This window comes from Hyla sarda, chromosome 7 (assembly GCF_029499605.1).
Source record: "Hyla sarda isolate aHylSar1 chromosome 7, aHylSar1.hap1, whole genome shotgun sequence".
NCBI classification, from domain to species: domain Eukaryota; kingdom Metazoa; phylum Chordata; class Amphibia; order Anura; family Hylidae; genus Hyla; species Hyla sarda.
In genome coordinates, this window is record NC_079195.1 from 58,119,899 (window position 1) to 58,133,327 (window position 13,429).

The 13,429-nt window shown below is 44.4% G+C and overlaps 2 protein-coding genes across 3 annotated transcripts in view; one reads left to right on the plus strand and one right to left on the minus strand.

Moving 5' to 3' along the window:
* The window catches only part of LOC130281678 (alpha-2-macroglobulin-like protein 1), a 152,751-nt gene that overhangs the window by 77,831 nt on the left and 61,491 nt on the right, over positions 1 to 13,429 (plus strand). For both annotated transcript variants that reach the window (XM_056529150.1, XM_056529151.1), the window contains 3 exons: positions 7,314 to 7,526; positions 8,610 to 8,682; positions 9,837 to 9,982. In XM_056529150.1, coding sequence (XP_056385125.1) covers positions 7,314 to 7,526; positions 8,610 to 8,682; positions 9,837 to 9,982 — 432 coding nt within the window. The remainder of the gene's footprint in view (positions 1 to 7,313; positions 7,527 to 8,609; positions 8,683 to 9,836; positions 9,983 to 13,429) is intronic.
* The window catches only part of LOC130281685 (uncharacterized), a 64,361-nt gene that overhangs the window by 27,827 nt on the left and 23,105 nt on the right, over positions 1 to 13,429 (minus strand). The gene's annotated exons all lie outside the window — the stretch shown is intronic.

A 13,429-nucleotide genomic window follows, 5' to 3' on the forward strand; every position in this document is an offset into this window, starting at 1 on the left:
TGCGAGTGGCTAGGTGAATAAGTTCATGTAGATTAGCAGGAATTTCTCGTGCGGCCAGAACATCTTTAATGTTGCTGGATAGGCCTTTTTTGAAGGTCGCGCAGAGGGCCTCATTATTCCAGGACAATTCTGAAGCAAGTGTACGGAATTGTACGGCATACTCGCCAACGGAAGAATTACCCTGGACCAGGTTCAACAGGGCAGTCTCAGCAGAAGAGGCTCGGGCAGGTTCCTCAAAGACACTTCGGATTTCCGAGAAGAAGGAGTGTACAGAGGCAGTGACGGGGTCATTGCGGTCCCAGAGCGGTGTGGCCCATGACAGGGCTTTTCCGGACAGAAGACTGACTACGAAAGCCACCTTAGACCTTTCAGTGGGAAACAGGTCCGACATCATCTCCAGATGCAGGGAACATTGGGAAAGAAAGCCACGGCAAAACTTAGAGTCCCCATCAAATTTATCCGGCAAGGATAAGCGTATCCCAGGAGCGGCCACTCGCTGCGGAGGAGGTGCAGGAGCTGGCGGAGGAGATGACTGCTGAAGCTGTGGTAGCAACTGTTGTAGCATAACGGTCAGTTGAGACAGCTGTTGGCCTTGTTGCGCTATCTGTTGTGACTGCTGGGCGACCACCGTGGTGAGGTCAGCGACAACTGGCAGAGGAACTTCAGCGGGATCCATGGCCGGATCTACTGTCACGATGCCGGCTGGCAGGTAGTGGACCCTCTGTGCCAGAGAGGGATTGGCGTGGACCGTGCTAGTGGACCGGTTCTAAGCCACTACTGGTTTTCACCAGAGCCCGCCGCAAAGCGGGATGGTCTTGCTGCGGCGGTAGTGACCAGGTCGTATCCACTAGCAACGGCTCACCTCTCTGGCTGCTGAAGATAGGCGCGGTACAAGGGAGTAGGCAGAAGCAAGGTCGGACGTAGCAGAAGGTCGGGGCAGGCAGCAAGGATCGTAGTCAGGGGCAACGGCAGAAGGTCTGGAAACACAGGCAAGGAACACACAAGGAACGCTTTCACTGGCACTAAGGCAACAAGATCCGGCAAGGGAGTGCAAGGGAAGTGAGGTAATATAGGGAAGTGCACAGGTGAAAACCCTAATTGGAACCACTGCGCCAATCAGCGGCGCAGTGGCCCTTTAAATCGCAGAGACCCGGCGCGCGCGCGCCCTAGGGAGCGGGGCCGCGCGCGCCGGGACAGAACAGACGGGGAGCGAGTCAGGTAGGGGAGCCGGGGTGCGCATCGCGAGCGGGCGCTACCCGCATCGCGAATCGCATCCCGGCTGGCAGCAGGATCGCAGCGCCCCGGGTCAGAGGACGTGACCGGAGCGCTGCAGCGGAGGGAGTGAAGCGAGCGCTCCGGGGAGGAGCGGGGACCCGGAGCGCTCGGCGTAACACTCACCCAGTGGCACTCATCTCCCTGTTTCAGCAAGCCAAGGCTCCACCACCTCAGCCAAAGAGAGCTGTGTGTCATAGCCTCCTTCTGTCACTCCGGATGCTCCTGCTCCTCCTACTGTTAGTCAGTCTTTCAGCTAGCAATCCATCGGCGAAGCCATGTCCAAGGGACAACAGTATGTGCCCCCTCATCCAATGGTGCAGAAGCTGAATGTGCTCCTGTCCAAGTTGCTGGTTCTGCAGTACCTCCCTTTTCAAGTGGTGGACTCTGCCCCTTTCAGAGAACTGATGGCTTCTGCCGAGCCAAGGTGGAGAGTCCCAAGCCATCATTTCTTAGCAAAGAAGGCAGTACCAGCCCTGCACAATTTTGTAGAAGAGAAGGTGGGCCAGTCCTTGAGCCTGTCTGCGTGTACCCAAGTGCACGGCAGCGCCGACGTCTGGAGCTGTGACTATGATCAGGGACAATACATGTCCTTTACGGCCCACTGGGTGAGTGTGGTTCCTGCACAGCCACAACACCAACTTGGACAGGTCACGCCGCTTCCTTCTCCACGCTCTCAGGCCATTGGTCCTGTGACGGTGTGTGACTCCGCCTCTTCATCCTCCACCGTGTCATCAGCCTCCACTGCACGGACAAGTTTCCTTGCCCCTCCAGCATACCATGTGTGCAGGGCACGGCGGTGTCACGTTGTTCTTCACATGGTTTGGCTTGGCGAACGGAGTCACACAGGGGAGAAACTGCTAAAAGTCATCCATAAAGAAATCGGAGCATGGCTTACTTTACAAAAACTGGAAATGAGAAACATGATGACCGACAACGGGAAGAACATCTTGTCTGCGCTGCGACTGGGACTTGCTTGCGTAGTAACCACCTACTGCACCACTCTTTCACTGGGTCACATCAAGGACTCCTGATGCTGCTGCTGCCACCTCCAGGCTGTCTCATTTTGCAACTATATGGTCTCCTCATGCTTCTGCCACCTCCAGGCTGTGTCATTCAGTCACTACATGGTCTCCTCATGCTGCCGCCAACTCCAGGCTATGTCATTCAGCCACTATATGTTCTACACATGCTGTCGCCAACTCCAGGATGTGCCATTCAGCAAATATATGATTTCCTCACGCTGCCGCCACCTCCATGCTGTGTAATTCAGCCATTATATGTTCTACTCATTCTGCCGCCAATTCCAGGCTATGCCATTCAGCCACTCTATGGTCTCCTCATCTGCCGCCAACTCTAGGCTGTGCCATTCAGCCACTACATGTTCTCCTCGTGTTGCTGTCAACTCCAGGATGTGCCATTCAGCCACTTTATGGTCTCCTCATGCTTCCGCCACCTCTAGGCTGTGTCATTCAGCCACTATATGGTCTCCTCATGCTACCGCCACCTCGAGGCTGTGTCATTCAGCCTCTATATGGTCTCCTCATGCTTCTGCCACCTCCAGGCTTCATTATATGGTTTGCTGATGCTGCTGGGACATTTTCTAAAAATGTTTATGGTAGCAATAGCTACCCTAAATCTTCAATTTAAATTTGAAAATTCATCTTTTAATCTTAGGGATTGTGAAGCCCTATTGTCTCCTCATGCTTGCCGCCAGCTCCAGGCTGCGTCATTCAGTCATTATATGGTCTCCTCATGCTTTTGCCACCTCCAGGATTTGTCATTCAGCCACTATATGCTGCCACCAACTCCAGGCTGTGTCATTCAGCCACTATATGGTTTCCTCATGCTGCCACCAACAAGTTAGGACAGAACTAGTTCAAAGATTTTATAAAAAATTGGGAATGGACAGCACCTTTCAAAACACAATCCTGTTTATTTTATTATGGTAACATTTGAGACATAAAGGCCTGGTGTTTGGTTAAATTGTCACTAAGGCTAAGTTTTCACAAGCGTTTGCATCTGGCCCGTTAAAGGGGTAGTCCTGTGGAAAACTTTTTTTTTAAATGAACTGGTGCCAGAAAGTTAAACAGATTTGTAAATTACTGATATTAACCTCTTCAGGACGCAGGGCGTATGGATGTGCCCCGCATCCTGAGTCCTTAAGGACGCTGATATCTATCAGCAGCCCCCCCCCGTGCAAACCCCTGGGGGGGTCCTGAGACGCAGGGCGTATGGATGTGCCCCGCATCCTGAGTCCTTAAGGACTCTGATATCTATCAGCAGCCCCCCCCCCCCGTGCAAACCCCTGGGGGGGTCCTGAGACCCCCCCCCATATCGGCGATCAATTCAGACCGCCGATTTGCAGCTATTCTGGGTCAATCGGGTCTCTGGTGACCCGGAAAATAAGGGTGAATGTGGACAGCCCGATTCACCCTTACCCAGCAGGAGTGAGGTGGCACGGGTGCCGCCTCACGATCACGTGATTGATCGGTCAGAACGGCGAAGTTGGCAGCGATCGGGGCTGGCGGGGGTCTCCTACCTTGCCCATGTCTGGCGGGGGTTCCCTCAGGATCAGTGGCGACAACAGGAGCAGCAGGATCGGTGGCAGCGGCGGCGGTCGCGGCGGCAGGATACAGAAGGAGGTATGGCCTGTTCACCTCCTGCTGTTGCTTAGCAACAACTTGCAGCATGCACAACCAAAGGGCATGCTGGGAGTTGTAGTTTTGCAACAGATGGAGTTCCAACTACAACTCCCAGCATGCCCTTTGGTAGTCTGTGCATGCTGGGGGTTGTAGTTATGCAACAGCTGGAGGCACATTATTTCTATGAAAAAGTGTGCATCCAGCTGTTGCATGACTACAACTCCCAACATGCACATACTACCAAAGGACATGCTGGAAGTTGTAGCAGTGTGCCTCCAGCTGTTGCAAAACTACAACTCTCAGCATGCCCTTCAACTGTCAATGCATGCTGATTGATGCAGTTTTGCAACAGCTGGAGACACATTGGTTGTGAAACTGAGTTTGTTACCTAACTCAGTGTTTTGCAACCAGTATGCCTCCAGCTGTTGCATAACTACAACTTCCATCATGTATGGTCTGTCAGTACATGCTGGGAGTTGTAGTTTTGCAACAGCTGGAGGTTTGCCAGCTCTGTGAAAATGAAAAATTTAATTTTTCATTTCAACAGCCCACTGTTCCAAAGATCTGTCAAATGCCAGTGGGGTGTAAATACTCACTGCACCCCTTATTAAATTCTGTGAGGTGTGTAGTTTCCAAAATGGGGGCACATGTGGGGGGGGGGGGGGTCCACTGTTCTGGCACCACAGAGGGCTTTGTAAATGCACATGGCCTCCCACTTCTATTCCAACCAAATTCTCTCACCAAAAGCTCAATGGCGCTCCTTCTCTTCTGAGCATTGTAGTTCGCCCGCAGAGCACTTTACATCCACATATGGGGTATTTTCATACTCAGAAGAAATGGGGTTACAAATTTTGTGAGGCTTTTTCTCCAATTACCCCTTGTGAAAATGAAAAATTTGGGGTAACAGCAGCATTTTAGTGAAAAAAATAAAGATTTTCATTTTCACGTCCAATTTTTGCGTAAATTTGTCAAGCACTTGGGAGGTGTTAAGGCTCACTATACCCCTTATTACATTCCTTGAGGGGTGTAGTTTCCAAATAGTATGCCATGTGTTTTTTTTTTTTTTGCTGTTCTGGTACCATAGGGGCTTCCTAATTGCGACATGCCCCCCAAAAACCATTACAGCAAAATTTGCTGGGATTACAAATTTTGGGGGGCATTTTCTCCTATAATCCCTTGTAAAAATGTAAATTTTTGTGGGGAAAAACAGCATTTTAGTGAACAAATAATTCCTTTATACATCCGACTTTAACAAAAAGTCGTCAAACACTTGTGGGGTGTTAAGGCTCAGGGGACAAAATAGTATGCCATGTTGTTTTTTTTTGCTGTTCTGGCACCATGGGGGCTTCCTAAATGTGACATGCCCTCCAAAAGCCATTTCAGAAAACTCACTCTCCAAAATCCCATTGTCGCTCCTTCCCTTCTGAGCCTTGTAGTGCACCCACAGAGCACTTGACACCCACATATGAGGTATTTCCTTACTCCAGAGAAATTGGGTTACAAATTTTGTGAGGCTTTTTCTCCAATTACCCCTTGTGAAAATGAAAAATTTGGGGTAACAGCAGCATTTTAGTGAAAAAAATAAAGATTTTCATTTTCACGTCCAATTTTTGCGTAAATTTGTCAAGCACTTGGGAGGTGTTAAGGCTCACTATACCCCTTATTACATTCCTTGAGGGGTGTAGTTTCCAAATAGTATGCCATGTGTTTTTTTTTTTTTTGCTGTTCTGGTACCATAGGGGCTTCCTAATTGCGACATGCCCCCCAAAAACCATTACAGCAAAATTTGCTGGGATTACAAATTTTGGGGGGCATTTTCTCCTATAATCCCTTGTAAAAATGTAAATTTTTGTGGGGAAAAACAGCATTTTAGTGAACAAATAATTCCTTTATACATCCGACTTTAACAAAAAGTCGTCAAACACTTGTGGGGTGTTAAGGCTCAGGGGACAAAATAGTATGCCATGTTGTTTTTTTTTGCTGTTCTGGCACCATGGGGGCTTCCTAAATGTGACATGCCCTCCAAAAGCCATTTCAGAAAACTCACTCTCCAAAATCCCATTGTCGCTCCTTCCCTTCTGAGCCTTGTAGTGCACCCACAGAGCACTTGACACCCACATATGAGGTATTTCCTTACTCCAGAGAAATTGGGTTACAAATTTTGGGGGGCTTTTTCTCCTTTTACCCCCTGTAAAATTTCAAAAACTGGGTCTACAAGAACATGCGAGTGTAAAAACACCTAAAGGGTTAACACACTTTCTTAATGTCATTTTGAATACTTTGGGGGGGGGGGGGTGCAGTTTTTATAATGGGGTCCTTTATGGGGTATTTCTAATATGAAGACCCCTCAAATTCTCTTCAAAACTGAACTGGTCCCTGAAAAATTACGATTACGAAAAATTGGAGAATTGCTGCTGAACTTTGAAGCCCTCTGATGTCTTCCAAAAGCAAAAACATGTCAACTTTGTCATGCAAACATAAAGTAGACATATTGTATTTGTGAATCAAAATATAATTTTTTTGGTCCAGTTTCCTTAGAGACAGAGGGTTTAAAGAAAAATTGGGGATTTTTCACCAAGAAAGGATGCAAGTAACAATGAAAATTTACCACTATGTTAAAGTAGAATATGTCACGAAAAACAATCTCAGAGTCAGAATAATCGGTAAAAGCATCCCAGAGTCTGAAGGGTTAATAGTGCACGGCATGACGATCTGTGCCGTGCTATTAGCCCAGGGTCCCGGCTATCATTAGCAGCCGGGACCGACCCGGTGTGATGCGGGGTCACGGCGTGACCCCGTTTTAAACACTGGGAATGGGTGCAAGGCGTACAGGTACACCCTGTGTCCTTAAGAAAGGCAGCCTGCTTCACCAGCTGAGGGGGATTTGCTAGTTGCAGCTCACACTGCCAGAGAGAGCTGAGCGTGGAGTTCTTCCCTGAGAATCTGGAAGCTTGGAAAAGACTTGCTTGACGCCGTATGGCATGTTCTCAGGTGTGAACAAACACCTAAGGAAAACAGGTGGACTTTTGGTATGTTTTTCTATGTTCTGCATTTAAAGACTGTTTGCTAAGTGTGAATAAAACACTAACCTTTGATTTGAAAAATACTGTTTCCTTGCCTCTATACTGCAACAGCACCTATCTGCAAGAGCGAGTCATCAAAAAAAAAAAAAATAATAATAATAATTAAAAATAAATAAATATATAAATATATATATATATATATATATATATATATATATATATATATATACTGTATATATATATATATATATATATATATATATATATATATTTTTTTTTATTAAATCAAATTTTATAAAATAGATTTAGAGTCTATATACATACACACAATAATTGGTCCATTAAATAATAACCATTTTTTTTCTCTGTCCAGGGAAGGTTCTCTCTGGAAGAAATAGATGAGGAATATGTTTCAAATGTTTTTGTTTGGCTGCATCCACTCTACTCTGAAAGTAACAGCTACCTTACTGTAGGAACAAATACCCCTGGATTATCATGTGACCCTGATCAGTATCTAACTGTGGAATACTATATCAATACTGCAGAGCTCAATCTAGTCGATAAACAACTCCATTTCTTCTACTTTGTGAGTATTTCACAGGTCAACAAGACATAATTATGTGTCCTAATATGTGGATTCCTGGTATTTTGTCTGTGTAATCAGACACATAACTCCAACACCCTCACTTTAAAGGGGTACTCTGTCTCTAGACATCTTATCCCCTATCCAGCACTGGCCAGGGGAATGCAGCTAGCTGTGTTCCCCTTGCTCAGTGTCAGAAACAATGGATGCCGGATGCCATACAACTAATGACAACTACATGCTGCCATCAGTTGCATTGAGATTTAGGCTGAGTTCACCTATGCGTGATGCTGGACCCAACCTAACTTTTTAACACATGGGGAGAGCACACTTGAGACTTTCAGTATATGTGCTAAAAAAACAATTCCTAAAGGGACAGTAGTCAAATATTCCTTGCTCTGCTCTAAAGATTGTAACATTCCACTTCAAAGAGACTATATTGCATTTGAATTTAGAAGCTTCAGTAAAGTTGTTTTCACATAATCCTAGTGTTCAAAGGTCTTACTCCTGAACTTTGAACTACGGGGACGACTCATTTGACAAACATTACCATTTGCTTCCCTACGGAACTACTACTCTTAGCTAGCCAGCTATATAACAACCATCATTCCTTTGGGTACCACATTGCAATAATACAGAAGTTAAATTATGAAAGTGAATTGATTCTGGCCCCACATCTTAGAGGAGAATTTGTGGCTTGCAAGCAGTTACCGTCTCGCTAAATGAATCTACAGGGTCTACAGTGACTCTTACCAGGGGTGAAGCTATAAGAGTACAGTGGTAGCAGTCACACTATATCCTTGGTGTTTGAGGGGGGCCCAAAGGACTATTTGCATTATACGAAATATTATAAATACTGAGTGCTGTTATAGATATTGCATTGGTGCACAGAGTTTATTAACAATCATGCACACATACCTCCATGGTGTAATTTATTTATGTTTTTACTTGATGCCGATGACATAAACACAATACTAAAAGTATTTTAATAAAAAGGTAAAGATCAAACAGTACTATTACACCTTTACTTCCCTAATCCTGTCCTGACCATGAAAGTAACAAGCTTTATCTTTTTTGCTTCCACAGTTCATGTCGAAGGGGGTCATTTTAACCAATGATCAATACTATTTAGATATTAGACAACAATCCTGGGGCTCTGGTGAGTATATTAGACACCATTTATAATGTGTGCTATTTTGCTTATATGAGGCAAAAGGGATGGCAATGTTGGCAATAGTAATAATGATGTCAAGCGAGGAATGGATCAGAACTAAAGGACATTTATAAAGAAAAAATTGATGACTCTCCCCTTTCTAAATCTATTCCTGGTTTTGGCTTTAAAAATTGCAAAAACTTTTAGGCCTAATAGGATCTTTATTTGATATAAATGGATGGATTACTTGCAAAAAAACTGCAGCCAATCCATAATAAAAATTAGATTTCCTTGTGGATTTAGTGCAGAAAAGTTTTTCACACAGCGGAATTTTCACGCAGAATTCTGTGTTAAAATTCTGCAAGAAGTTCAGCCAAGATTTATTGCCTATTTACCTCTAATGGGATTAAGCTGTCTCATTCACAGCTGAATTTCCACAGCAGCAATTCCACCACGGTAATTCTGCAAAATTTAAGACTTGTCGTCAATTTTACGGAATTCCGCAGCGGATTCCTATTGAAGTCAATGGGGTTTTGAATTTCAGTTCTGTTTTGAGAACACAGAATTCCAGAGTAATTCTGCTGCAATTTCCCCGGAATTCTGCAATTTGTGCGGAATGACGGATATTCCGCTGTATGAACATAGCCTTAAAGTTGCTAAATTTAAAATCTGAACCGCAAGTCAATGTCAGGAAAATTTCCACTGTCTGAATATGAGATTTAAAAAATAGTACTTTGCTGATATTGTGATCCACTGCAGATTTACTACGCAAATTTCCATGCTCAAAAAAATCTGCAGAAAATCTATCTTTTTACCCTACACAGTGTTTTACATGGCATTTTGTGTCAGTTTTGTGGCACAAGGACTTATACTTCTTCTCCCTGTTGGATTCAGTTTTGGCTTTGGTTTAAAAAAAAATAAAAATAAAACTAATTGAAAAAGGGCCACAAAACTGCACCCAAAATGCTGTGTGTAAACCTCCTTCTGCCATAGGTTACTGTATTCTGCTTCTAATAAGAAGATAGGTTAGAACTTTACCATCATTGGGGACATGGACAATTTGAAGGTATCTTGTGTGCAGCACTGTGGAACATGTTAGTGCTATATAAGCAGTGAGAAATTATTAACTTTTTATTATAATTTTTTATATTTTTTTTCAGTACTACAAGGAAACTTTACACTGAAGATTCCAATAGATGTTGAGTATTTTCCCACCTTGACTTTTGTTGTTTACACAATATTGGACAATGGGGATATTCCATCCAATACAAAAGAGTTTAAAATACCTCTATGCCTAAAGAATAAGGTAAGGCTACTGGGGGTTATGGATATTATTTCTGCGATTTTATTTAAACATCCAGGGCAGGGATGTGGAATTTCTATCGCCCGACGCCCCGGACTAGCAGTTTTGGGCGCCGGGCAGGTGAATTTGTCCGGCCCTTAGCCCGGCTTCGGGCAAGCAGGGCCGGACCTGACAAGTGCGGTGGCACTCAGCGGTCTGTATGGAGCGGGCTGCCGACTCCTGCCCGCTCCATACTCTGCAGCCTGTGTCCTCCGAAGCAGAGCAGGGGAGAGGAGAAACTGTGTATTTGTCTTCTCTCCCCTGCTCTGCAGACGTGCGGGGGGAGATGAGGGGGCGTGGCTAATTTCTCCCCGTACAGACCTGCGTCCTCTGCCTTTGCTCCCCGCACGTCTGCACGGGGAGATGCATGGGGCGCTCACAGGGGAGTATGGAGCGGGCTCGGGATTCCTGCCCGCTCCATACTCTGAAGCCCCCGGCGGTTCTCAGTAGCCGGGGGCCGCCGCTAATAGCCAGCATGCGGTGATCGCCGCGGCTGGCTATTAACCCTTTAGATCGCCGCTGTCAAAGCTGACAGCGGCGTCTAAAGGGACAGTTGAATGCTCACTGGTGGGCTAGTGGGGTGGATCGCCCCCCCGCAGCGCGATCGCAGGGGGGGGGGCGATCCACTATGGAGGTAGCCGGAGGACTTACCTCTGCTTCCTCCTGTCCCGGCTCTGTCATTGATAGATCCTGGCTGGACCAGGCTCTATCAATGGATCACAGAGCACACGGATTAAAAGAGTTCAATAGAACTCTATTCATCTGCCTGAGGAATCTAATGATTCCTCCTATAAGTGTAATAAAGTGTAAAAAATAAATAAATAAATAAAATAAAATAAAAAAGTTTTAATAAAAGTTTGAAAGACACACATTAACCTAGTGGTCTTCAAATTGTGCCCCTCCAGATGTTACAAAACTACAATTCCCAGCATGCCAGGACAGCCGTTGGCTGTCCGGGCATACTGGGAGTTTTAGTTTTGCAACATCTGGAGGGCCACAGTTTGAAGACCGCTGCATTAACCCCTTCCATGTTAAAAGTTCAAATCACCCCCTTTCCCTATATAAAAACATGCAAACATAATAAAAATAAACATATTTGGTATCGCTTCGTGCGTAATTGTACAACCTATTAAAATATAACATTATGTATCCCGTACGGTAAATGTAAAAAAAAAAACCAAACCACAGATTTGCAATTTTTATAATATCCCAGAAAAAAAAGTTAAAAAGCGATTAAAAAGTCAGATCAATACCAAAATGGTACCGATACAAAAAACAGATTATGGCGCAAAAAATGAGCCCTCATACAGCCTGGTATGTGAAAAAAAAAATAAAGCTACAGGGGTTAAAAAATGGCAATTAAAAAAATTTGAAAAAGTCCAGAATTAGTAAAACATGACGTAAACGATACAAATCTGATATCGCTGTAATTAGGCGCCTAAAGTATAAAACTAACATGTTACCTCAACCACAAGGTAAATGGCGCAGAAAAGAAAAACCACCAAATCTGCAAAATTATCTTTTACTATTTCAATTTCACTTCCCTTAATATATATATATATATATATATATATATATATATATATATATTTTTTTTTTTATTTATTTATTTTTTTGGTTCGGAGAATATGTTATTGAAAAATTAAAAGGTGTCATTATAGTAGGTAGTTATGGCTATTATAGGGGGAGGAGGAAAAAACGAGAGTGTAAAAGCGAAAATTGGCCGGACAAGTGGATCGTCATGAGGGACAAGTAGATTTTGCTCCATTTTAGTCCCGTGGACAAGTAGTTTTTTATAAAATTTCCACACCCCTGCAGGGGTATAGCTATATTGGGTGCAGAGGCATCGCAATCACTTTCTATACTATGTGGAAGCCATTTTGTGGAGACCAATAAACTTCAGACTTGTGTGTGATGTTGTTTCTTTACAGATCAATATGTAGAAATTATAAATAAAAAATATTTATGTGAACCAGTCCTCAAAAGCACAGGGGAGAGAAAAAGGAAAAGACTAGTGGAGATGGGATCCAAGAAATGGTCTTTATTATATAAAAAGGATATATATGACCAATCGCCTAGCAGGGCCCTTGCTAAAGGCGAATGGAATATACTGGGTAAAAAATAGATATAATAAAAAATACAGAATATAGTAGGATTAAAATGAGATAAATATGATGGGTAAGTAGCACCAAAGAAAATTCATTAATTAAATATCTGCTGCATATATCAGGAGAAAACGTTCTCAGTCCATATAATTCATAGGGATATTTCAATGAAAAATCCACAAGAAATGTCCAGAATGAAAAGTCACAATTAGTTTGGGTGTATCTGGAGTAACGGTATATGGTAGTGAGTGTAGCGACAATAGCTACAATAGGAAATTCATGGACAGGTAATGCAGACAATGTGGCAAACACTGTCAGCGATGAAGATGTCAAGTCTCGGTGCACAGCACCACTCACCCTCCTTTGGAGTCCTCAGGTCCGGGCTGGCACGGCTGAGTCCGGCACTCTGGATATCAATGCCCGCCTGGGTGGTATGCTGGGTGAATGGCTGAGCTATAGCTACTGAAGAAAAGGCCCGCGGCCTTGAAACGCGTCTAGCCCATTATCTGCATCTTATCCATAAGTGTATATCACTTCAAATAGACTGTATCTGCCATATTCCAATTGCAACAGCTGGATGCCCGCGATTCCGGGACCACTGCTGCACGCGCGCTGTTAGCACCTTATTCATACGTGCAATCCGCACCACCTGTTACCTGCATCCTCTCACAGCCCCGGTCGGCAGAGTTACTCCTGGACATCATCCTCCCCAAGGCCGGACGCCTCCCGTGCCAGCCCAGGACACTCGGACCCCCGGAGATTCAGCCATTCACCCAGCATACCACCCAGGCGGGCATTGATATCCAGAGTGCCGGACTCAGCCGTGCCAGCCCGGACCTGAGGACTCCAAAGGAGGGTGAGTGGTGCTGTGCACCGAGACTTGACATCTTCATCGCTGACAGTGTTTGCCACATTGTCTGCATTACCTGTCCATGAATTTCCTATTGTAGCTATTGTCGCTACACTCACTACCATATATCGTTACTCCGGACACACCCAAACTAATTGTGACTTTTCATTCTGGACATTTCTTGTGGATTTTTCATTGAAATATCCCTATGAATTATATGGACTGAGAACGTTTTCTCCTGATATATGCAGCAGATATTTAATTAATGAATTTTCTTTGGTGCTACTTACCCATCATATTTATCTCATTTTAATCCTACTATATTCTGTATTTTTTATTATATCTATTTTTTACCCAGTATATTCCATTCGCCTTTAGCAAGGGCCCTGCTAGGCGATTGGTCATATATATCCTTTTTATATAATAAAGACCATTTCTTGGATCCCATCTCCACTA